Source organism: Amphiprion ocellaris, chromosome 20 (genome assembly GCF_022539595.1).
Source record: "Amphiprion ocellaris isolate individual 3 ecotype Okinawa chromosome 20, ASM2253959v1, whole genome shotgun sequence".
NCBI classification, from domain to species: domain Eukaryota; kingdom Metazoa; phylum Chordata; class Actinopteri; family Pomacentridae; genus Amphiprion; species Amphiprion ocellaris.
In genome coordinates, this window is record NC_072785.1 from 4,270,681 (window position 1) to 4,297,761 (window position 27,081).

The 27,081-nt window shown below is 41.2% G+C and overlaps 1 protein-coding gene across 2 annotated transcripts in view; it reads right to left on the bottom strand.

The window, feature by feature from the left end:
• Positions 1 to 27,081, bottom strand: part of LOC111577406 (peroxidasin) — a 73,315-nt gene extending 46,234 nt beyond the window's left edge. For both annotated transcript variants that reach the window (XM_023283662.3, XM_023283661.3), the window contains exons 1-3: positions 26,734 to 27,081; positions 7,986 to 8,057; positions 7,002 to 7,073 (exon numbers count right to left, since the gene is read on the bottom strand). In XM_023283662.3, the coding sequence (XP_023139430.1) occupies positions 7,002 to 7,073; positions 7,986 to 8,057; positions 26,734 to 26,918 (329 nt within the window). In that variant the 5' untranslated portion in view covers positions 26,919 to 27,081. The remainder of the gene's footprint in view (positions 1 to 7,001; positions 7,074 to 7,985; positions 8,058 to 26,733) is intronic.

The following is a 27,081-nucleotide window of genomic DNA, read 5'->3' on the forward strand; positions in this document are numbered from 1 at the left end:
GATACCAAGACTGTGGAGCAGTTTTAAAGATATAAATTACATGAATTAATGTAAACACAAGGTAAGAATTGACAGAGTGAAATGTAGAACACTGGCAAAGGTTATTGCCACATCTACAACATTTTTAGCTACAGAAGTGCTGGACTAAATATCTACTTTCTTGTTAGTCCAGCAGCATTCTAACTATAGAGAGGACATGTACTCTGGTCCTAGAGACTTTAGTGGACACTGTAATGTGTGGTAATAAAAACCGTGGATAATATGACAGCAATAAATTCAACAATATAGCAACGAAAAAGGAGTAAAATAAGTTAATACAGCTCATTAAGACTTTTACCAGGAAACCAACGGACTCCATCACTCATGAAATATATTATAAGCAGTCCTACTATCACATCACATATGTTTACAGCTACACTAAATAACTAAAGTTTGATATTTGCACAGCTCAGGAAAAGGGAAGAAAATACATTTGTTACATCAGACATCAATAGAGAGACGATCAAAATTCTGTCACAAGGCTCCCTTTGAGTCGAATCGTTTCTCCACGTATCCAGGTTTTCAGTGACTTCCACATTCTAACAGACTGAAGTACTGAAGTATGCAGCATGCACAGGATCAACAAGCCATTCTAGCACACTGAAAGACAAACACGCCTGATGTGTACATGCTGTCCTCTCAATCAAACATGTCAAAGAGATGCAATACTGGGATTACAATGGCTTACAGCGTCTGCCTTTTCATTTCCTGTCTCTTTATTTCACTTTTCCACATCTATCAGGAGAGGTTCACATTGTCCCATAGGAAAAATTAACATCTTTTGCAACTGCATGCCCTCCTCAATTATATAACCTGTCTTTTTCAATACTATCATACCTCTCATCACACAAGAGGAAAGGAACAATTAAATAAGGACTTATAACTAAGAAAGTGACTTTCAGAAATCAAAAGAAATTTCCTTCATACATGTTCCAGGTGACTTTCTACTATTTAACAACTGTATTCTAACAAACATAGCAGATATTTTATCGGCTGACAAATAAGATAATTTACTTAATGTTCTTCTGATAACAGCCTTCCAGCCATAATAAAGTCCAATTATATAGAACATCCTGTAGACTCAGAATGCAACTAAAAATGAGATAGTAGCATCTCCTCACACATACATCAGAGGGCACAGTGAAGAAAGTGAAATGGGCTTCTTATAAGGAAATCTTACTTGATTCGAGGATGACAATATTCAATTTATCAAGTGCCAATGTGAAATGCAAACTGCTAGGAACAACCTTCCACAAAATACTAACTGCACTGTTGTGAACAAAAGTTTACATACATATGAAAAGACCGCGTACATCATGATTGTCTTGAGTTTTCAATGACTCCTTTACCTTTTAATTTCATGAGTGAAGACTACACCATTAATCTGAATTTAATTTTAATGTTTATTGGATGCAAGTGACTGCTCTGTGATAATGACTGATTTGAGCTGATGTGGTATGATGTGGATCAGCAGTGATTCCCAGGCCTGCTGACACCCCCAAAAAAGCCTATCATTGGAATGAAATGAAGAGTGGACGTTACGTAGGTCTTTGGGGTTGGAGCGGATGAGAAGTGGATGCACTTGAGATCCATGATCAGCTGATCTGGAACCCCTCGGCTGAAAGCTGCTTCAATATGGAAGGAGTGACCGGTGAACATTCAAGGATTCTGGATGCTGTCAGGACTTAGCAGAGGAATTGGGACAAGGTTGTGACTTGACTGGTCTGAAACAAACTGAGGGTTGGAAGGTGAAGTATCCTGAGATTTTCGGGTTTGTACATGTTATACTAGAGATTTATGCTTTCTTTGTGAATCTATATTGAGGTACATAATGGGCACTGAATTACCTGCTTGACTGGTTTGAAGAAGCAAGTGTGCAGAAGGTATCTGCACTGAGGCATGCTACAGCCAGCTAGGTTAGGACTGCTGCAGATAGCACTGTTACTGGGTTTCCTTTAGGTTGATGCCTTGCATGAGAGTAGGAATATATCAATTAAGGTAAACTTGCACGTATTCGCCATTCTATGCTATACTATCATAATGGCTTCTAAAAATCTGAAATCCAGTATCTGAAATTATTAGACCATTTCCCAAGATCAATCAAAAAATGACTTACAAAACCGAAATGTCCAACTTCTGAAACATATGTTCATTTATACCCTCAGTACTTGGTCAGGGCTCCTCTACCATCAGTTACTGCATCAATGCAGTGCGACACAGAAATGATGAGATGATGTCCAATGATGAGATATCATTTAGTGGCATCAATCCTTGAAAAATAGACATTTCATACTTACATAAAATGCATGTAATGAGAAAAATATATCTTATTTACAGTAACATTCAAAAAATTTTCACTTCCACATTTCATAACTGTCTATGAGCAAAGTATATGAGTGTAAGCATGTATGTACACTAATCAGCCACTTTATTAGGTACACCTGTTAAACTGCTCGTTAAAAATCTAAGCAGCCAATTACACGGCAGCAATTCAATACATTTAAGCATGTAGACGTGGTCAAGACAACCTGCTGAAGTTCAAATAGAGCATCAGAATGGGGAAGACAGGTGGTTTAAGTGACACGGAATGTAGCATGGTTGTTGTCAGACAGGCTGGTCTGACTATTTCAGAAACTGTTGATCTACTGGGACTTTGACGCAAGACCGTCTCTAGGGTTTACAGGAGACGGTCCAAAAAAGAGAAAATATCCAGTGGTTTTCTGCGGAAAAATGCCTTGTTGATGCCAAAGGTCAGAGGAGAACGGTAGACTGGTTTCAGATGATAGAAACACAACAGTAACTCAAATAACCACTTGTTATAAACAAGGTATGTAGAAAATCATCTCTGAATGCACAACACCGTGAAGCAGATTGGCTACAGCAGCAGACGACCACTCCGGGTGCCGCTCCTTTCCACTAAGATCAACAAACTGAGAGCACAATTCACACAGGCTCACCAAAACCGGACAATCGAAATTGAAAAAACGTTGCCTGGTCTGATTTCTGCTGCAACATTCAGATAGTCAGAGTTTGGCATCAGCAACATGAAAGCCTGGATCCATCCTGCCTTATATCAATGGTTCAGGGTGCTGGTGGTGTAATGGTGTGGGAGATATTTTCTTGGCACACTTTGGACCCCTTAGTACCAACTGATCATGGTTTAAACTCCACAGCCTACCTGAGTATTGTTGCTGACCATCGCCATCCCTTTATGACCACAGTGGACCATCTTCTGATGGCTAGTTCTAGCAGTATAATGCTCCATGTCACAAAGCTCAAATCATTTCAAACTGGTTTCTTGAACATGACAATGAGTTCACTGTACTCCAATGGCCTCCATAGTTACCAGACCTCAATACAATAGAACCTTTGGCATCATGGATGTTCAGATGACAAATCTGCAGCAACTGTGTGATGCTATCATGTTAATATGGACCAAAATCTCTGAGGAATGTTTCCAACACCTTGCTGAAAGTATGTCACTCGGAATTAAGGCAGTTCTGAAGGCAAAAGGGGGTCCAACCTTTTGCTAGCAAGGTGTACCTAATAAAGTAGCCGGTGAGTGTAAAGTAGACAAAAGCTACAAAAAATACATGCCAAAGTGCACAACACAGATCCAAAGAAATACACTTAATCCATTTTGATCAAAGTACCCCAAGGCATAAAGCATCCTTTCCTAGAAGAAATGCAGTGACTGACAATTACCCATAGATGCAAAGCATGTGAATAATTGGACAAAGGGGAATGAAGGGTTCCCACAAAGAGATGTGTTGACCTCTGTTTGACTTGTTCATTCAGATGGTTGTGGGAGAGAGGAGGCTGTAGTAAAGACAGCTGCCTAGCCATTAAGTTCAGACATGAAAGATGTCAAGGAGTGGACTCACCTGAGGTCCAAAGGAAGTGAGGAGGTAAGATAGGGTATTCAATCTAACCCCCCAGCTACAGCACAAAAGAGCAGCAGGGTGGAGGAACACCTTAATCACTAAGGCTGGGGCAACAGTACAGGCTTTAGATGAACTGTGCTTTAAAGTGAGAGGGGCTCTGTAATTAAAATACTTACTAAATAGCTACAGGATTTAATTACAACTTAATGGGGGATGGGGTGCATGTCAGGAATGTGCATGTTTGTGTTTGCGTGTGAGTACACTGAAACAAAAAGGCCTGTATATCCCTTTTCTTAAGCCTCTCTTCACACATTCTTGATGAATGGAACTGATATACAGTCATGTGATAAAGTAAGTCTGTCCCATGGAAACTGTTGCCCGTTGATGTATGTGACACACTTAAACACAACAAAATTCGCTTTTTATATCATTTGCTCAACGTAAAAATCAGTAGAGGTCATAGTGCTTTGTAAAGTAAGTAGCCTCAGAATTTAATCTTCCCATCTTTAGCAGAAATAACTTCTTGTCGGCACTTTGCATAATTGTCCACCAGCTTGCTGACATTTTTGACCACTCTCCCGGCCACAGTTCCTTCAGCTGCAAGATTTCTGAGGCTTTTCATGCATCCAATGCACGCTTCAAATTCCCCCACAACTTTTTAATAGCCATTCTATAACCCTCCATTCCTTCTCTCTGACCGAGCCCTTGGTGGATTTGCTGAGTTAAGGATCATCATCCTGTTGATAGATCCACTTCTGTTTAAACTTCATCTTTCACACAGATGATCTCACATGATCTTCAACCGTTTTTTGAAAACGATACAAAAACCACAGTTGAATCAGTCAGTGACTGCAACATGCCCAGTCCCTGAGGCAGCAAAGCAACTTCAAACCATAATGTTTCAATCACCAGGCTTCACAGTTGGCCTGAGGTTCTTCTCCTAAAATGCTGCCTTTGGTCTGCACCAAACATGCTACCATCTGTATTTATGATTCTTCTGTCCAGATCACATTATTCCAAAAGTCCTGGTCTGTATATTCATTGGCAAACTGTAGGTATTTGCTCTAATGCTCTTTTTTGACAGTAAAGGGTTTTTCATGACACATCTCGCACGAAGGTCAAATTTGTCCACTCTCTCTTTGCTGGGATCTACCTAGATCAGACTCATCCTGGACCATCCCACAGATGCTCAATAAGATCTGGATCTGGGGAGTGTGGAACCCAGACGAACAGCTTAGCTTTGTCGTGTTCCACGGATTCTCCTGAGCAGTTTTTGCGGTGTGTCGGGGTACATTGTCCTGCTGAGGGTGACAACTGGCATCAAGCTGTTGCCATGAGGAGGTGGGGGGTTGTTGACCTGCAGTGTTTAGGTTGGTGGTACACGTCAAACATCCACATGAATGTCAGGACTCAAGGTTTCCCAGCAGAACGTTGCATTAGAACAAGATGATGGATGTTCTTCACCTGTCAGTGGTCAGAATGCTGTGGCTGATCAGTGTCCACTGACACCAGTAACTGAAGGGTTACCTGCACATTCTGAGATGAAAGTTTTTTTTCTTTTTGGAGACTTCTTTTTGCAAGCAACATTCTGCTCTTGGGCTGAGTTTGATGAGGAGACCAGTCCTGGACAAATCGGCAGTTGTTTTAAATCTACGCTGCTCTTTGCATCATCAGACACGACACACTTCAATAGGAAAAGGACCCGACACATCAGAGGAAGGACGCAGCTAAAATGTCTGCAGTGTGAAAAACTGTAACCTGGGAAAACAAAAGCAATTCAACTGCCAAATAATATCTGCAATTCAGGTGTTTCAAGAGCTGGTAGCCACAGAGTTGCATTCTTTACCAATTTGATATTACAGCTGAAAAGTAAACACTCTACGGAAGACAGTAAGTTCACAAAGGCTTCACTAAAACAACACACACTGGAGGACAATTTAAAAGAGAATAAGCATTTCTTAAGACACTACCAAGGCCAAAAAGATTACAAAGAAGGCAAGGGAATTCATTGCCTTAAATGAGCAGCCCTCTGCTGAAGTAGAGAATACAGGTTTCACTGTCTTTTGTGGCTTTTGGAGCCATAGTACACCCGACCCTTTCCACACTAAATTTCAGACATTGCCCCTCCAGGGCATTAACAAAAGGTTCCTGAACATGTGCATAACATTAAGGAACAGCTTGCATGTAGGAAGTTTTAATATTTTACAGAGATATTTAGTTGTGAAGACTATACATTGTAATGATTTTAAAAACACTAATGTACTTTTGTGTGTATTATCTAAGAAAATGGCATCAGATTACGACTCGGCATCTGTAGATTCATTATCGAAGACTCAGATTGAGGTAAAAAACCTTGATTGGGACATCCCAAGTTTCAGTGTACTGCCTGTACTCATAGAACCTGTTTCAGACAGTCGTATAGTATACTGTATATATTGTATATTTTGCCTGAATTAGATATCAGACAGACCTATGCACACAACTTTCTGCCTAATCAGAGACAACATAAAACATGATATCATCTTTGTTCTCAAAATATATAAAATGATGCACAAAACACAAGCAAAGTCACATATAGCAAATTAAATACGTCTTTCAGGTGTGTCCCAGTGGTAGAAAGTATGTAAGCAGGTTCTATGAGTTCCACACAGGAACATTTGATCATATCTAACTGAGCACAGTCACTGTTCTCATCACAACTGAGGCCAGGGGGATATTATTGCAAGTGACAAAGCGAGCAAATTACCAATCCCACAAAAGCCCTGAGGCTACACATACCTTAACACCATTTCTGTTGTCTGCTATGCCTCTAGGCTGTGACTTCCAGACACATAAGTATAGAGGATCAGACAAAAAGAGACCTTTCATGGACACTGTTTCTGTAAACTACATGGATACATTTTTACTGACTCAGCAGTCCTGCAGCATAAGCTGTCTTTCACTCTTTAGTCAGTAAGCAATTTGTAAGGGATGCTTCAGTGTGTTACCTCTTTTGCTAAAAAACTGACAGAACAAAGATGCTGCCATATTGTCTCAAAATGCTTAATTTCAAGGGCAAAATTAACAAGACGCACTTACAGATATTTGAGGTTTTCCAGGTCTTCAAATGCCCCCCTGGGGATCCTTCGTATATGATTGTTGTTGAGTAGGCTATGAGGAAAAGAAAACAGGGATTATTTTGTGGTTATAAGATGTATACTAAGTTTGTTGTTGTCAAAATTATATTTCTGTTTATACAACGGTACCACTGGATATGTCACTGTAGGTCAGAGATAGACTTCAGGATGTGTTTTTATTCAGTCTGTAGCCTGAAACCAAGAAAAGCTGTTCAGGATATAAATCTCTCCACAGACACATGGCTGGCTGGCTGGCTGGTTCATAGGAAAAGCTCAGCTCTTCTCCTGTTTCAGAAGACTTTTCTGTCTTTGAAACTAAATCTAAGTGTCATGCCCTGCACATATTCTCATAATATTAACTACCACCGATAAATCGTCACCTTTTAATAATGATAAATATGCAGCTACTTCTTCGTATATTTCATCCTAATTCCACAGCTTGCATAGCAGGCATAGATGAGAAAACATCTCAGTAATGTTTGCCAATATCTGAAGAAGTCTGATGTATAAAAGCTCTCACAGTACGAGAATAAAACCTATCAGTATCTCAAGATACTGAAAAGGCGACATAAGCTGGTGCATGCATACGTTCCTTAAAAAGTCATTTATTAAGTCCATAGTTCATGCTTGTTTTTGCTTATGCTGTATTAGCTTAGCACTGAACCACATAGCAGTCTCGACATATGATGAACAGCCCTGTGGGTGGAAGCGAAAAAATGAATTCCTGTAAGATTACGAGCTGACCCACATGTGTGAAACCACAGCGGAACAGAGCATGAATTAGCCTGTGTGTGTGTAATAGAAACTGTACTATGTAGTACAGCGGCGATTGTTCTGTTTTATGGAGGTGAGTTTGATTCATTTTCAGTAGTCTACTTGAGGCGCTGAAACTTCTTACAAAGAGGATGTCTCTTATTACTGTGTTTGAGCAGGAACAAAGACTTACAGTGTGTTGAGGTTCTTTAATCGTCTGAAGGAACCTGGTTGTAAATCCTTGATTTTGTTGAACCTCAGGTCTCTGTAAAACACAACAGAATATGTTCATGAAATCATACCTTAGTATATTTTAGATAAAAATGTAAAGCAATGATATGTAGTTATACTCGGAAGACTTCTTAATGCGTAGAAATACACAGACAATACACATCTGCATGAAGTAAAGTTCACAGCAGAGTACACATTACTCATCTCACAAGAATGCCTTTGTTAAGCTTTAATCGTGAGGACAGATTAAAAGAACATTTGCCCTAAAGATAAAGCACAAGGCTAGTTGTAACAGTCAGCAGGTTTCAGCATCTTTCTCCTTTAACGTCCCAATTTAAAGAGGCTGTAATAACAACACAGCTCGACGTGACACAGATCACATTTGGTTTTAAAACAAACGGCTTAGCATGCCATCATTATGACAGCATAAAGACTCTAATGGTGCAGTTAGCCATGTGAAGGTGAAACCGTTCTGAACCTCATGTAGCACTAGCAGCCCCAAGTTACATGAGATGTTACCATCTTACCTCAGTAAGCCGTGTTATGTTTTGGTTATGTTTTCTAAGCCATCTGTTCATCCACTAAACTGTTTACTAAAAGAATTTTTACAAGATAAATTCTGTGAGTGAAACCAGCCACTAATATGTAGGGAAACTTCAGAACACCAAAGAGTAAGTGCCTTTAGAAAACAGGCCCACTACTTTCCTAAAATTCAGGAATAATTTATGATATTTTCTGGTGCTTTCAGCCACAACAACCATGGCAGACAAGCTGTCCACTATTTGACCTGGAATGGCATCCTGAGAGAAAAGAGCTGATTGAAAAACCCTCCTGCCAAAGAGGTGCAGAGCATCTGAGTGGAACCACAAAGCAGATTTATCACTGAACCGAGGAAAGAGAGAACTCCATTAGTCTCCTCTAGAAAGCTCGACTCCCCCAGTAAGAGCTCAGACGGTCTACCAGCATTCTTATTATCCAACCACCTCACAAAGTAAATAGCCTAAGACTGGCTCAGATAGAAAGAATGTTTACTCATCATGCAGATCTGTCAACACATCAGGGTGATGAGAGCTTTCACATGACTAGTTTTTCAGTCCAGAGAACAACTTCTGCTCATTTCTCTGTTAAATGATGTCTGAAAAATTTTTATATTATTAAATCTTTCCCAAGCATACAGATTTAATTTAGATGCAACATTGTTCCATTCTTATTATTTATCTTGTCTGTTACCCCTCATTAATAATTGGAAAAAGCATCATGGCGCTCTGCATTCCTGAGTTTTTGCTGCCTTTTATTTCTGACAAAAAGAGACCCAAAAAAAAAAAACGCCAACAGATTTCATAGCTAGTGAGATGTTTATGGGTCATTCCCTCTATGAAAGTCCTCACATATGGATCTAATTACAGCACGTCCAGCTTTTTCATATGCTCACTTCCTTTCATATAGTCTGTACACTGGTGCAAGAATCTACTAGAGGAGCTGTTCTGTAACAGATATTCTTTATGAGAGAACATCCTTAATACTTGTTTCTGCAACCATCTTCATCATGTGAAACACATCTTTAAGTTTTCAAGATTATACCTTAAAGTTGGGATGTCACAATGCCAGAAATGAGTACTATAATTAGCACAAAATTAGTACTAATAAGGCCAGGGCAATAACACAATAGTGACATGTACTGGCAGTAGTCACTTCATCAACAGCAATAAGGAAACAATTCAATAGAACTTCACCTGAGTGCATCAGATGCAGGCCTCTATAAACGCATATGACGAGAACACAGAATTCAGTTTAAGTCCAAACTCCAAGCGTCCTTGGGTAAAACAGCCCATTATTTTACTTTTAACTTTGCTTAGATTTAGTGTTCTATTTTACATTATGTCCTGTTTATTCTAGATGTTCTCTCTTGTTTTATTTTACTTTTAGCTGCCTGGTTCTTTGGTGTGATTTTGTCTAATTTTTAAAATCTCTGACTTTTAGATTTTTAATTTCTAACTTTAACCCTCAATCTTATTCTTTAATTTAAAAACTGCATAGTTCCTTTGTTTGTTGTGAGTGCTAATCTAGCTAATTATTCATTTAATTTATTATCATTTTACTATTTATTTTAATTGACTGCTCAGACTTGTCTCCTATGTCTTGTTTGTCTGTGTTGCATGTTTTAACTGCCAAAGCACTTTGTGAACGCTGTTCTTAAGGGTGCTTTATAAATAATGTTATGATTATTATTATTATATCTCTTGACAATGAAGTCGCTTCACCCTCCTCACAGTTCGCCGTGACTCCCGGGCAGGTTTCCTGAGGTGTGATAGTTCACGGTCACCTGGGCCTTTCTCCACCCCAGAATGTGCCAGCATACCCTCTGTGGAAGCTGTGGCTGGTGGAAAACAGCAATTACCCTCGAAAGATGGGCTTTGCAATCTAAAAACAACTACGATCCTGCTCTTCATAGCCAACAGGTTTGGTATTGGTTCACACAGCCTGGTGCAGAGTCCCCGTCTGGTAATACCTGGTTCAGGTCTCAGTGCAGCGTGGGGTGGCTTTACCCCAGTCACTCTCCATACGTCTGCTGCTTTCACTTGCTTTCTTTATTTTATGTGTATCAAGATGAGATCAGTCTTTTATCCTTATTTATGTATGTAAATATATGTACTCATTTATGTTTTTCATTGTTGTGTTAACATTAACATTATTACCCATCTACAGCACCTTCATAAAAAGTGGCTAAATTAAAAGTCAACGTTTCTTCTCCTGGTCTTTATTAAAAACAGGTCACTAAAATGATAAACAATTATTATGATACTAACTGAAACATTTTCAGATAAGTTTTCAGCAGCATCACTCAACCCTAATACCGAAGACTTTCGTAATTCAAAATCATTCTAAATCAATTAATGTTTTTTAGGGTTTTTTTTAAGCAGCTACATGCATGGTGTCACACGCACAGACTACTAATGGTACAATCAACACTGAACTCACAGTATGAGCTATCACTAAACAAGTTAACAGTAGCCTTTGTGAAATCAATACATACGTTTTATGGAGCATTGCTACAAGAGACGCAGCTGTCACAATTCCCAAACTAGAAAAGCACTCAGAGAGCGCAGTACTCCGCCAAGGCTGCTCAGTTGACGTATCATTTCTGAATCTTTAATAAAAAATGACATGGCGTGAGCACAGGCATGTGTGATGCATGTGCATGTTATGTATGGATACCAAATTGCGTGTAAATTACTCTTATAAAAGTCTGTTGATAGTTGATCACTTTTGGCAAACCTTTGTTTTGCTAGTGTTAAAATAAGCGTTCCCTCCATGCTTTTATTTTGAAGACGTACTTTTAATGTTATGGGCTTTTATTTTGTCACCATTCCAGCGGCACAGGAAGTGTTGCTCTAAGAAGCGGTTTCTTGACATGATGAAGGTGCTGCCGAAAAGTCAGAAAATTCAAATAAAGATGAAAGACAACAGTTCCACGCTGTTGCTGTCTAGCAAAGGATGTGTCTAAACTTAGAAGCACCTAGCTGCAATGGGGACAAGCTCTTACTGTGAAGAAATGAGTGAAGGACAGAAAGATGAATTTATGTTCAATTAAGGCTGACGGCTGAACTCAACGTGTCTGGCTGGGGTTTGCTACATTGCGTGACCTAAATATGTAGCAGGCAGCAGGAATTGATGGGACTCAGAAACACCCCACAGTTTAATCATTTGTTCCTTGTATGATTTCCAACTGATGAATCACAGTCAATTTGTAGTAGGATCGCAATCATGTGATCGTCAGCAGGTAACTGACACAGTGTTCACATCATGGTTACAGCAACGCCGTGCCGGCAGCTATACAGTATCTGGCAAGGGGAAATCCTTAACAAAGTGGATCCAGACTATAAGCCGCATCACTGTGAAAATCTAATCACTTGGTCCTTGTGTCATTTCTGACCTTCCTTGAAAATTTCATCCAAATCCATTTTTCCATTTTTGAGTAATGTTTTACACAGACAGACAGACAGACTCACAGACTCATAGACAAACGTACGCTGATTGTCACATAACTCCGCCGTTCCTTGACGGAGTAACAATATTATTTCACAACAATTCAATGACATGCTATTGATACAAGAATGACATCTGAAACACTCTCAAGCTTGAATTCTGTACACTGATCTGGATGCCTGTCTTTGAGCTGCTCAGATAAGTTTGAATTGCTTTCTCCTTTTCTTCTACATGCTTTGTGACCCTGTTCATATGCTGGATTCAGATCATCCAGCTCAAACACTGAATATCTTAATACACAACTAGATAGGCTTTTTTTCAGCAAGTTGCAGCTCCTGCACTGGCTACTGCCATTCCAGGTTTTTGGAATTGTCTAGTATCTCCACTGCCTATAGCATCACTAGTGCCATAAAAAACAACATGGTCACATTCTGGAATTCAGGAATTGACTCCGTACTGTAGTATTGGTTCTTGTGACATCCTTCCTTAAAATAACAGTATCATTGCTGATCACAAATTTAAAAAGAAAAGTACTCAGAGAGCGCAGTCCTCCGCCAAGGCTGCTTAGTCTTTGTATCATTTCTGACAGATGAAATTTTTAATAAAAAATGACCTTGTGCTGAGCACAGGCGTGTGTTATGCATGTGTACATTATGTACGGATACCGAGTCGTGTGACCTAAATACGTAGCGGGCGGCAGGAATTGATGGGACGCAGAAACACCTCCACAGTTTAATCAGTTGTTCATTGGATCATTTCTGATGGATAAGTCCTGATAAGTCCTCAGTGGTGGATTTGTAGTAGGATCACAATCATGTGATCATCAGCAGGCAGCTGATGTAGTGTTCACTTGTTGTCATGGTTACCATGACGCTGTGCCGCTATCTGGCAATGATACAGAAATCTTTAACAAATCCATGGATCCAGACTATAAGCTGCATCACTGCCAAAATCTAATCACTTGGTCCTTGTGTCATTTCTGACCTTCCCTGAAAACTTTATCCAAATCTGTTTTTGAGTAATGTTGCGAACAGACAGACAGACCAACGCAGACCGTCACATGACTCTGTTGCGATCCTTGGTGAAGAAATCAGGCAGCAGTTTTTGAACTGAGTAGTTTTGACCAAACCATAAAACCTCAAAATCAGAAAGTTTAAACGAGTGCATGGTATCAACAAGTATCCTAGAAATAAGAATCGATGTCAAGAACCTGTCAAGGCTTCATAAAGAAAGAGAGGGGTGAGGGTATTGCATGGAAAGAACAGGCACCCTTAAGAAAACGTCTGTCTCCAGGCAACAGGCCCAGGGTGCAGAGCACACTGTCTGGACATGCTGAGGCAGGGACTGTCCTGCCTACCTGCCTCCAGCTCTGAGGGATGAGAACAAAGAGGAGAAGAGAGGAGGGTTCTGTGCTGATTAAGGCAGCGCCCATTTGAGGTACAAACATGAAAGCAGAGGTTTTGATTTCTGCTGAAGATCGTCTTCTACAAATTTCTGGACTAATGGCAGGAAGTTTAAAAAAAAGCCTCATACTGTCACACATATCACACATATTCAGAGCCCATTAGGAGCTCACACCCTAGCCTAACACACTGCTGACTGCTGTGACTGAATGTGAGGTTGTTGTGAGCTGGACTGTTGTGTTATTTTCGCTGTGTGTGTCTCACTGTCACGGCTGACATGACTGTGCGTCTTTGTAGAGAAGGCTAAGTAAGGTCAAGCCGAGAGTCGTCTGTCACCACACCAGGGTGTGTTTAAAGCATCAGCTGTCGAGGGAAGGAAAGGAGAGGCTCAGCTGACAAGAATGTCCTAGAAGTATTGAAGATGATGACATCAGCCCCCATGTATCCCACAAGTGCTCTGAGACTTGCAGTTAGACTAAAAACTGACTTCTGATCATAGATGGCCAGCGCTGGCACTCCAAACGGTACTGTGCATTTGTCCGAGTGACTGTTTTGTCTGGGGATCTGTTAATAAAAACTGCGTGTGTGCCAAAACCTGAGGCTGCCCACCCATCATAACCACAAACACATCCACACTGACTGCACTTCATTCACTAGTCGGGACAATAATGTTGTTTTATGACACCAACTCATAAGATCTACACTCATATTACACACAGCAAGCATGAAAGCAAAAACCATCAAATGTCTCAATACAATTAAGCATGAAGGAATTAGTACAGTTTGGCACCGGAGCATCAAAGGACGTCTCTAAAGCCGCTTTGTGACAGCTTAGCTCCAAGACAAACAAGAGAAAAGCAGCAAAGGAAAATGAGTCAGTCCACAAAGGAAAAAAACCACAGGAAGAGGACTGACTGAGGACATTCGGTAAACAAAGCATTTGTAAACCTTTCTTCAGCAAACAGTTAATTGAGTGACTAGAGACCCCTGCAATGTTGTCACAAAAAATTTACACAGATTACTGAGCCTTTTATGATGGTTCCAGGACTTATTAAATGAGTCTGTTAAATCCCATTGATGTGTTTTGATGTTACCGTGCCAGAAGAAACTATAAAACAGCATGGCTAACAACCCTGCAGAGGGGCTGACACACTCTTCCAGGGTTTACCTAAACAAAAGCTCTTAAAATGATCAGCTAAGGCTAAGGAGTGAGGGAACCATGGGGCACTGGCAACAATAGCAGCTAATACTACAGTTAACTTCACTTTTGTATTTACCCTCATAGGATAGTGTTGAGAAAATCATTTTTTAAAGAAAAAGGAGTTGAACTCTTAAAAAGAGTTTTGTACTGTACTTACCTAAATACATGATTTTACCATCTAGTTACTTTGTCTGGACAAAGTTTTTACATTAAACTCAAGCCAAGATAATTAGTATGACCTATTTAGACTAGACAATGCTGCCAATCTCCCTGCAGTTCTCTGGGCACACTGTGGATGAAAACTATGGGTCCAGTGCACTGAGGCCATTTAGGGACATAGTAACTCTGGTCTCACACAACAGAACTACAATACTTACTGGTCAGTGTGTCAGTATGAACATTTAACATGCCCGCAGTTCTACTGTGGGTTGAACAAACACTTACTCTTACATGTCCACTGGATGGGTTTTCCCGCATGCGTCTGAAAATCGCCCGCTGCCAGTAGCCAGTGTTTAACTCCTGCCGACCTTCTTCTCCAACTATCCTACCCCTGATTGGACAAACGCATCGACTTGGCAGCTGTCTGCTTCTGGATTTCAAGCCGGACCAACATGCCGGCTTGGTCGCAAATTTTCTCTTTTAATACAAAAATAGTTCCGCGAAATGTATTTCTGAACACATTTGAGACGAGAAATAAGATGTGCAGCAGCTGAATCTGTCCTGGTTTTAGTTCACCAACGGCCAGTTTAGATGTTCGATGAAAGTTTCACGATGCGTCGAACTTCCACACGCCACATCAAATTTGCATAAAGTAGAAGTCCAGCCTACTTTATGCAAATGGCCTCCGTCTCTGGGGAGACGCACCAGATCACAGCTCGAAACGCACCGCAACCGGACCAGCATGCAACGGCGTGCGTTTCACATAGACAATGAATGGGATGCGGAAAATTGTCAGATGTAGTGGACACGTACCTTTACAGTCAACACCCAATATGTGAAATAATCAATTGAGCTCAACAGGTTCTGAGGTGTACACAATGGCAGTACAGGGGGTCCTCGACTTACGTCCGAGTTCCGTTTCTACGGATCTACATAAGTCGATTTTTACCGTAAGTTGGAACGCCGGCAAAAATGTAAACAAAGCCGTTCCGTGCGTCACAATATCGATCAGTGCTTCGGAAAAGTCATGAATACCAACGACTTTCATGCATATATGAGTCATTACAATAAGATAATAGAATATGTTGCACTGTTTTTACAACTTGACCGTTTTACTATATTATAGCAACCCTCTGTGATGAATGAGTGAGACTTTATCTGGTTCTCTGGTGGTTTATTGAACCTTCACACAGGCTACTGCGGGCCATAGCCAATGCCAGAAGAACTAGAAAAACCCCATAACTTAGCTCCAGAATTAGCCGCCGTTCCCAGCTCTCTCTACTGCTTACTCTCAGTCAATCAGAGGTGAGCTAACTGAACATGGCACGTTCACTGACATTAGGTAAATCTCGAACTGAAGAATAAACATTGACACCTCAACATCAACAACAATATCAGTCCGTTACAATATCTACTTTCACTTCCATGGAGATGGCTTTCTTTTTCTTCCAAGCATCAGAAGAGTCTGACTTCCGCTTGGGAGCCATGATGAAGGGCAAAAAGTTAGTGAATGTAGCACAACCCAAGGTGGCGTACAACCGACGAATGTAAACAAAACCGTCTTACAGCGCCGCATGACGACATATTTGTCCGCTCCGCTCGCTAACTAGTTTCATATAACCAGTTCAGACGTAATGACGAAACACCGTAGGTCTAAGACGTCGTAAACCAAGAATCCCCAGTATAGAGATCATAAAGCAAGTGCATGACATCTGCTGCCAAAGGTTTCCATTATATGTGCTACTGTCAATGTCACATTTTAAATCTATTAAAGGAAATTGGTGGCCTTAGCAACAATCTGCTGCCAGATCATTACGTGATGACATACAACTATATGCATCCTTATATACAGAAATACACTATATTGCCAAAAGTATTCGCTCACCTGCCTTGACTCGCATATGAACGCAAGGGACATCCCATTCCTAATCCATAGGGTTCAATATGACGTCAGTCCACCCTTTGCAGCTATGACAGCTTTAACTCTTCTGGGAAGGCTGTCCACAAGGTTTAGGAGTGTATTTATGGGAATTTTTGACCATTCTTCCAGAAGCAAATTTGTGAGGTCACACACTGATGTTGGACGAGAAGGTCTGGCTCTCAGTCTCCGCTCTAATTCATCCCAAAGGTGTTCTATGGGGTTGAGGTCAGGACTCTGTGCAGGCCAGTCAAGTTCATCCACACCAGACTCTGTCATCCATGTCTTTATGGACCTTGCTTTGTGCACTGGTGCACAGTCATGTTGGAAGAGGAAGGACCAGCTCCAAACTGTTCCCACAAAGTTGGGAGCATGGAATTGTCCAAAATGTCTTGGTATGCTGAAGCATTCAGAGTTCCTTTCACTGGAACTAAGGGTCCAAGCCCAGCTCCTGAAAAACAAGCCCACACCATAATCCCCCCTCCACCAAACTTTACACTTGGCACAATGCAGTCTGACAAGTGTGGTTCTCCTGGCAACCGCCAAACCCAGACTCGTCCATCAGATTGCCAGATGGAGAAGCGTGATTGGTCAGGGTTAGGGTTGGGGTTAACCCTAACCCTAACCACTGCTCTAGAGTCCAGTGGCGGCGTGCTTTACACCACTGCATCCTACGTTTTGCATTGCACTTAGTGATGTATGGTTTGGATGCAGCTGCTCGGCCATGGAAACCCATTCCATGAAGCTCTCTGCTGAAGCACTGTTCTGGAGCTAATCTGAAGGCCACATGAAGTTTGAAGGTCTGTAGCGATTGACTCTGCAGAAAGTTGGCAACCTCTTGGCACTATGCTCCTCAGCATCCACTGACCCCGCTCCGTCAGTTTACGTGTCCTACCACTTGGTGGCTGAGTTGCTGTCGTTCCCACACACTTCCACTTTCTTATAATACAGCTGACAGTTGACTGTGGAGTATTTAGGAGCGAGGAAAGGTCACGACTGGATTTGTTGCACAGGTGGCATCCTATCACAGTTCCACGCTGGAATTCACTGAGCTCCTGAGAGCGACCTGTTCTCTCACAAATGTTTGTAAAAGCAGTCTGCATGCCTAGGTGCTTGATTTTATACACCTGTGGCCATGGAAGTGATTGGAACACCTGAATTCAGATTATTTGGATGGGTGAGCGAATACTTTTGGCAATGTAGTGTATCTGAAATACACTCAAAAGCTCACTGGTGTTTGAGAGATGACTTATACACAATTTCTATATTTCTACAAAAATGTGGTGTTGTTTAGGATGCTGGGCTGTCCCAGGTGCTAGTTGATTGGCCACGCTTCCACATATGAAATTACCTATCATGGTAGATGACATAGGCCATAATCAATATTAGTATTTCTGTGTTAGAAAGTCAGTGTTCTGTGCAGATGTTTAATATCTTAATATTTTACTGTTTAATAATAATAACGATAAAAGACTCACTGTTTTACCAGGATCTTATTCTTGATGTACTGTAAAGCCTGTTAAATTATTTAACAGTAGTATACACCAGAGGGGATGGCCATAGTTGTGTGTAGTACTATACTACATTCTTTCTGTTGTCATCCACATTAAAATCTGACGGTATTTATTCTGACTGCTCCATTTAACTACTCTCTGTTCTTGATCATTTCAGAGGTTAATTAGGACACAGCAAAAGTCATTTGAACTCCATGTTCTCCAAAAATCTAGCTACAAAACTGCAGTAGTAATAACAAGCTGATGGAAAACCTGTAGAACGCAGTGAACCAGTGGCCACTTGGACACAAGCTGACAGCTCTGCTGTAGCACAGTGAACTGGTGAAGTGGAAGACCCACTTTCAACAACAATGTGTCCACCAAATCCTGCACAGAATTGTGTGAATGAGACTAATATGACCAAACTACCAAAAACAGAAAACAGAGCGAATTAATATCAAAGGTTTGATGTGTGCACAGATTCTGGATTCACAGATGAAGATAGTTAGCACTTAGTCTAAAAGTGTAACTAGCAAATAGGTACTGACAGTTTTTCTGGTGCTGTGACAGTTTGTAACTAGAAAAGCACTCAGACAGCGCAGTACTCTGCCAAGGCTGTCCATTCCCCCATATGGCATTGGCAGAAATGCAGCATTTGTTTATTAGTTATTGATGATCAGAAATCACAGCAACATAGAATGTGTCCATTTAATATAGATGTACCCACAAACAAAATGACCTCGTGCTGAGCACAGGTGTGTGTTATGCATGTGTATGTTATGTACGGATACTGAATCATGTGACCTAAATATGTAGCAAACGGTGGGAATTGATGGGACTCAGAAATACCCCCACAATTTAATAAGTTGTTCCTTGTGTCATTTCCGATCATTTCCTGGTAAGTCCGCAGCGGTGAATTTGTAGCAAGATCGCAATCATGTGACCGTCAGCAAGCAGCTGAAGTAGTGTTCACTTGTTGTCATGGTTACAGTGACGCCGTGCCGCTATCTTGCAATGATACGGAAATCCTGAACAGACCTGACCTTCCCTGAAAATTTTATCCAAATCCGTTAGTTCGTTTTTGAGTACTGTTGCCAACAGACACACAGACAGACAGACAAACGTACGCCGATCGTCACATAACTCTTTGACGGAGTAACTGAGCCAAGAAATTAGTAGGTTTACTACTAAGAAACTATTGTACAATTGTCCAAAAACCTGTTAAAGAACACCACACTGCCACTGATGCACATACCTGAATGGAATTTACCACACATTACTTTCATATTGATATGTTTATTCACAAAGCAAACAAGAATCATATGATGCTGAACTGTGCAAACAGCTACTATTGCTGCAAGGAAAATTTCAGAAGAGGTTTCTGTAAATTCTTGTCTGAGCCACAACAACTAGTGAACCTGGCTGCTGCCCAAATCCAACCGGCATCTGAGTGCCATGTGTGCACCTCTCCTCTCGTTCTCTCCCTTTCTAGTTCGGGGAGTCGTTTAGCTTGTGACACATGCCCAAGTGGACCTGCCAAGGACTCTCAGGCCTGCGTGAGTCATTCATACTTAAACAAGAACATTGCTGGCTCCTTGCTTGGTTGGGGGAACAGTGAACCGGGATGTCCAAACATGGCTGGGACGCTTCTCTGCAAAACACATCCTGTGTAAAAACGACAAGGATTTGCTTCATGTCGAGAGAGTGCTTGTGCACAGCAGAAGTTGTTCAAAATCCTACACAGCATGACGGATTTGGACCTACATACAGCTGAGGCCCGTCACAATTAAAATTAATGGAATATGAAAATAATGTGTGAATTGATTTGGCACACAAAACTAAGACCCACTGAGGAGAGTGGAGAAAAGTCACTACTACAACAGAAACCCAAAGAAAAACAGAGGGGAGAGTGTCCATACAGTCACAGCTCCCTTAGAATTGATAAAACCTGTCAAAATATTGCACCGTCTTGTAGGATTTCCTAAACCACTGACCCATTTGGATGTGCTTACACACTGCATCCTATCTTCAGCCAGAAATGGCAACCAATTAGCCAAATAAATCACCACATGAAGGTTTTTCTCCTAGACAGGTCTGTCAGTCAGAGACAACCAGCCTCCATTTACTGTCATTCTGATCCTTTTTTAGGTTCCTCTGACTTTTACAGCAGTTGACTGACTTCATAATTCTGTCACTCTTGTCGCTCGCACTTAGCTCACTTCCACAGTGCTACTCATTACATAGAGTTCAGCCCGCAGCATTGTTTTCCACAATGCTAACACAACAGTCAGTCTCAATCATTGCAGCTTTTTTTTTTTTTTTGCATTAACACTCAAAGTAGTTTTATGGTTACATACGAATACAAAAGTCCATTCTTCAGCTGACTTCACTGGCTGCTGATCTTCTGTCTCATTTAGGTCAAAATGAAAAGTGCACCAGGTAATTTTTAATATCTCTTAATGCACTGAACTTTATTAACTTTTTGCACAGAAGAGCACAATTTGGGCATCACAGAATAACTAATAAAATCTGGTAATGAACTCAACCACACAAGAACAAACAAACAAATATTTTAAAACACGCTATCTCAACTTCACGTATTTTAACAATAATCTGACAGTGTTCCCCCAAATTCACCAGCTCTCCTGCACTGGACGGGCACAGGAAGGGGCCAGTAGAGTCCCTTTTAACAACTATCTTGGGTCCAATCTCCCTGTGCAAATGAGCAAAGCTTTGGGGATTTCTGGCTTTGCATTCCATAATGCTGCAGAGACCGAGTGCCTCACAAAACCTGACTGCAGCAAATTCCGACTCCACTTACTCTCCCCGACTCACTGACACTGTCTCTCAGTCAGTCCAGGCCACTGTTTGGGGACACCGAGTAGGGTGAGGACGGAAAGATACAATGGCATTTAAACAAAGAATAGAGAACTGATTAGACTGAGATGATGGGCCTATAGCTCCATGACACTGGCGCCAATCTTCACTGAATTTTACCCACAAACACCAGATTCCACTAATAATCTGGACACTGACTCACTTTATTCAATACTGCCATTCACACAACACACAGCTACTGCACTGAACAACTGCATCGTTTTAACTTCCTGCAAACTTTGATAAAGTTCTTAAAAATTTCTATTGCGTAGAGTTTCAAAAAGTATACACAGAGTACTAAATACTAACGCCATACGTGGATCTCCAAGTGCAATGCTTGGGTCATGGAACGATAAATGACAAAAAAAAGTCCGTGTATAACTTGCACTTGAAGCACCATAAAAATGAGACAAGCCTATAGCTGAATACACACCAGCCATGTGTTCCATATTTGGACCTCTTCACGCTGGCAAACAGCCAACGTCATACAAAGACGTAAGACTTGTCATGTTGATCCCTGTCTGAGCTGCAACGGTAACACCAGTTAAACCACCAGTTTATAGTCGATGTTGGCAAAACAGTGTTAATGTAAAAACAACCATTTCTCCAACTCCAGCAAATCCGTGAGATGTGCAGCAGTTTCATCACAGAGAGGGAATATAATCTACTATCTGGCCTCCAACAAGAAGCCCACAGAGAAAACAGCTGAAAAATAAATGTAAACCAGAAAGAAAAAAAGAAATCCGGGGAAAAAAAATCCTTGTTTCTTGGACAAAGTGTGATATAGAAAAGTTCTTGGCCAAAAGCAGATATGCAGTAGGACCTCTAAACTAAGATTTGATGTTTTCTACTGAAGATACACAGATGAAACTAAGAGCTGTTTTGAGTTTCAAGAAGAAACTGATCAAAAATATCATCGGTTTAGCACCTGTGTTATATGAACACTGTGTCCCAAACATGTACAGGGGGTCCTCGATTTACGTCAGAGTTCCATTCCTATGTCCTGATGTAAGTCGATTTTCGCTGTAAGTTGGAACTCTGGCAAAAATGTAAACAAAGCCGTTATGTGTATCACGATATCGATAAGTTCTTTGGAAAAGTCATGAATACCAATGACTTTCACGCATGTATGAGTCATTTTTTTAAGCTTGGGAGCCATAATGAAGGGCAAAAAGTTTGCAAATGTAGCACAATCCAAGGTGGCGTACAACTGACGAATGTAAACAAAGCTGTCTTATAGCGCTGTGTGACGACGTATTCATTTGCTCTGCTTGTCAACTAGTTCCACGTAACCAGTTCCAACGTAATGACAAAGTGCCGTAGGTTGAGGACGTCGTAAACCGAGGACCCCCTGTATATAGTAACTTACCCATGCTTTTATTACTCCGCCAAGGAAAGCGGGTTTGTCGGTCTGTCTGTCGATCAGCAACATTACTCAAAAACGGACCAATGGATTTGGATGAAATCTTCAGGGAAGGTCAGAAATGTCACAAGGACCACCTGATTAGATTTTGGCAGTGATACGGCTTATAGTCTGGATCCACGGTTTCGTTAAAGATTTCCGTATCATTGCGAGATAGTGGCACGGCATCACTGTGACAAGTGAACTAGGGCTGCAGCTATCAATTATTTTAGTAATCGAGTATTCTATCGATTATTCTGGTGATTAATTGAGTAATCGGATTCCACACAAGGCATGTGCGCTACAGCATCAAAAGCGGAAGTGAGCGCGCTGTGCAACAGAAATAACCGTTCTGGACACATATATAGTATAGTACAGGGGTATTGTACATATATAGTATAGTACAGGGGTATTGTACATATATAGTATAGTACAGGGGCATTGTACATATATAGTACGAATATTTTCAGATTTCATCTGTCGGAAATCATACGACTGAGCAGCCTTGGTGGAGTACTGCGCTCTCTGAGTGCTTTTCTAGTGTTCTTATCGACAAACAATGACTGCTCTACATGTTGTATTTTCTTGAGGGTTAAAGTGAGGATGGAAAGACAACACCCTGATGATGTTCTCCCTGACACTACAGTACTAGAAACTGTTCTGAAGCGGTGTTCATAACTAAATTGAGGATTTCGGTCATTATAAGGTAAATTTAGTCACAAACTCAATTAAATCTAGCTTGCTGCAAGAATACTGTTAAATAGTGAAAACCAATCAAGAGAAAGGTTTATTTTGCTCTCCAGAATAACAGAAGTGTACAACTGCTTTACTTTACATCATGTTCTGCTGCCGTTCAATAAAAGCTTCTACACAGAATCAACTCACATTCTTATGAAGTTATTCTAAATTCCTCGAATGGCATGCTGCCAGGTGGAAGGAAGAATGCATTCCCCGTACCTATATAGCATATAGCTTCAGGTTAGTGTCTATACAAGAAAAAAAATCTTCTCCAACTGTTACTTAATCTTTCAAAGCTCTCAGTGTAGAGGCAGAGCTTAAATCCTAAAGGACATTGCTACATTACTGCTTAAAAAACAGCCAAAGGACACTTCTCTACATATACAGCCATGTTTTAAACTAGCTTTGACTGCCATGGAATGAGGCATAATTCAGTTAGCAACAGCAAACAGACCAAAAGCTGAAACGACATAACTCTAAGGATACGTTTACAATGCAAGCCTTTGTGCTCAATTCATTTATTGTTTAAAGTCGATTCTGCTGTTTGGCTGTCAGGTTATGATTATTTTTTACTCTTCCAAGGAACGCAGCAGAGTTATGTGACGACTGGCGTACGTGAATCCTTCCTTCCCTCTGTTAGCAACATTACTCATAAATAGACTGACAGATTTGGATGAAATTTTCAGGGAAGGTCAGAAATGACACAAGGACCAAGTGATTCAATTTTGGCAGTGATGTGGCTTCTAGTCTGGATCCACAGATTAGTTAAAGGTTTCCCATTGTGAGATAGCAGCACAGCATCACTGTAACTATGACAAGTAAACGCTACGTCAGCTGCCTGCTGATGATCACATGATTGTGATCCTACTACAAATCCACTGCTGAGGACTTATCAGGACTTATCCATCGGAAATGATACAAGAAATATTAAATTATGGGGGTGTTTCTGAGTGTAACCGTTTTCCTTCCATCCTTACGTGAATTTTCAGACTTTTCGGCAGTCCTTCTCATGTCAACAAACTGGTTTTAGATAAACACTTCCTGTGCTGCTGGAATGGTGCCAAAAATAAAAGCCTGAAACATTAGAACGGAGAAACATTAATACGCCTTCAAAATAAAAGCATGGAGGGAACAGTTATTTTAACACTAGCAAAACAAAGCTTTGCAAAAAGTGATGAACTGATCATGTAGGTCATGTGATTTGACATCCGTACATAACATACACATGCACAACACACGCCTGTGCTCAGTGCAAGGTCATTTTGCTTGTGGGTACATCTATATTAAATGGACACATTCTATAGTGCCGTGATTTCTGATCATCAATAACTAATAAACAAATGCTGCATTTCTACAAAAATACGCTGCATCTCTGACAATGTCATATGGGGAAATGAGCAGCCTTGGAGGAGTACTGCGCTCTCTGAGTGCTTCTCTTGTTATATAAATGTGGCCAAAATCACATTCCATTGAATTCAGTTTTCAGCTGACCCACTTCTGCAAAAAACAAAGATGTCATGTGTAGGCTGACAGAAGTAAACAAGTCCAGTGATGCTCACCGGTGATGCCAGCTTTTACAGATTCATTTATAATCTGCTGTGCAGTGAAAGCTGGGGAATTCTTGATAAGATGAAAATGAGAACAAGGTGAAAGACAGAAACATTCCATACTTACTGCTTATTGTGGAGCAATGGATGCTATTTCGTACGGAGGTGTTTATGGATGTGGAGTTATAATGAGGAGCGGTGTGATCATGGCATTACAGGCTTCAATGGATTAGACAGAAATAGATTTCATCAAAGATTTCAGGACATCAGGGGCAAAATTTTGCTACAACTGTTAATACCTTTCCAAAACACTCTCTGCAAGACATTAAGTTCAAGCAAGATGCATACGAGCTGATTGAATTCTGATACGACTGTTCAGACTGCACCAAAACCAGACCTGGATTTGATTTAAGACCACATATGTAACTGGCCCAGGATTGAAAAGATCAGATTCCACGTGATTTGTGCTGTTCACACTGTTATGAGGAAAACAGATCTAAGTCATATATGAGCACAGAAAGTCACATTTGGGCCACTTTTGCCTGCAGACTAGATGTAGAATCAGACATTCCTGACAAACATTAATTAGGTGAGCTCAAGTTTGGTATAAAAGCAGTTTTCCTGATGCATGTGTTCAGTATTTTATACAGCAGAAAGAAAGAAGGCCAGATAGGAACTGCATTCACATCCTGACATGACAACCAAGCGACAAGTGGCTGCAGCTTCAAAGATCACCAGCATTAAAGCTTCTGGGAAACCACAACATGCTCTCCTACTCTGATCAGCCCCCTGTCCCACAGAAGACCTAAACAGTCCTTCCATTGGTGTGGTGAAGGGTGGACTTTCATCTTCCATTGGTGGTATTTGGGCAGGGTGGACCATGGGCTCCCTCCAGGGCAGTGGGCTGACCACAGATGTTAGAGGACAAGGCTAATTCTGAGTCTGCTGCTGTGGTATCTGCTAGCTGAGTTGCCCCTTTGTCCCCCTGCTTCCAGGCTGAATGAAGCTATTTATAGGTCCATGTATTATGGACTGAAATGAACAATAAGATTCAGTGGCCAATTAAAGACAAAAGGGTGCCACAAGTTTTGTAAGACAGGACAGATATGGAGCTTTGGTTCTGAAAAACTGGGACTAGCTACATGAAAAGGGAGATTGTTTAGGCGGTGACTGTAGGAGAGCGTTTGTGACAACCAGTACACATTCACAAGTGCTTGTCAAGTAAGAAGAATTTCCTTCCTTTCATCTCCAAAGTAAAGAAAAACATGGAGTTTAACCTGTGCAACAAAACCCATGCAAGCACAATGAAGCTCAGAGAAGGAAGTGGGGTGAAGTTCCAGGTTGTGTCTCTATCACAATGGGCTGTAAAGATCCATTTAAAAAAAACAGGTCTAACTTTGACTCAAGTTCTTCCTTGGAAATAAAGCGTGCACACAGTAAAATATAATACAAGACAAGACAGTGATAAACTAATAAATCTAAGTCCATCACTAAATCTCTCACTTGCTGTGTAACTGTAGATGTTTGATGTGCATGCAGGAAATGTGAACACATGCTGTGGTTGCTCTCAGCAGCGTTCCCATGCAGGGAGCTCTCCTGAAGAAGAGCTGACTTCACCAGCTGTGTGACCCTAAAAACCCTGTTCATTAACCTCTACAGCCCACAGCTCAACTCACTGGCAGGTGTCAGAACTTTGTGAAAACTTCCCGAGACATTTCAATAACCTCTGCTCCACCACAGGATGATTCCCACAAGTCTTTGTTTCAGTTTAAATCACTGACTGCAGATCCAAAAAGTTGGTTTTAACACTTAATGGATCAAAGCGAACAACATCGAGCACTGTAACTTTAAGTTGGACTACATTATGTGTAATTTCAGTTTGATATGTGTAGAAGTGCACAGGCCTGGTCTCCCAGCTCCAAGCATTCATTCCAGTGTGCCTCTGAGGGCTGGTTCCCGTTAGACTGGAGGAAAAGGCTACTTACAGAATGGTAGTCTGAGGAGAAACTGCTGGCACGGTTTCCAGGTTCAGATGCATACATCTCACAGTGGTTCGGAAACATAAACAGCGACTCGGACAACAAAGCACCGACTGCGGTCCGTTAGCGAGCACTAACAAAGCCACCGCGAGAAGACACGGAGAGAGGAGCTGGCCTGCCCGCATCGCCATTGCTAGCAGTGAGCCGAGCCGAGCCGAGCCGAGCACAGACCGCCAGCTGCCCCGCTCCGCCCGGAGAGAGAGGGGGAGAGAGAGGGAGCGGTGGGCCGGTGTTCCCGTGGACTGTCTGTGGGTGTTACAGAGTCCCGTCTACCGCTGCAGGTCATTCATTCTG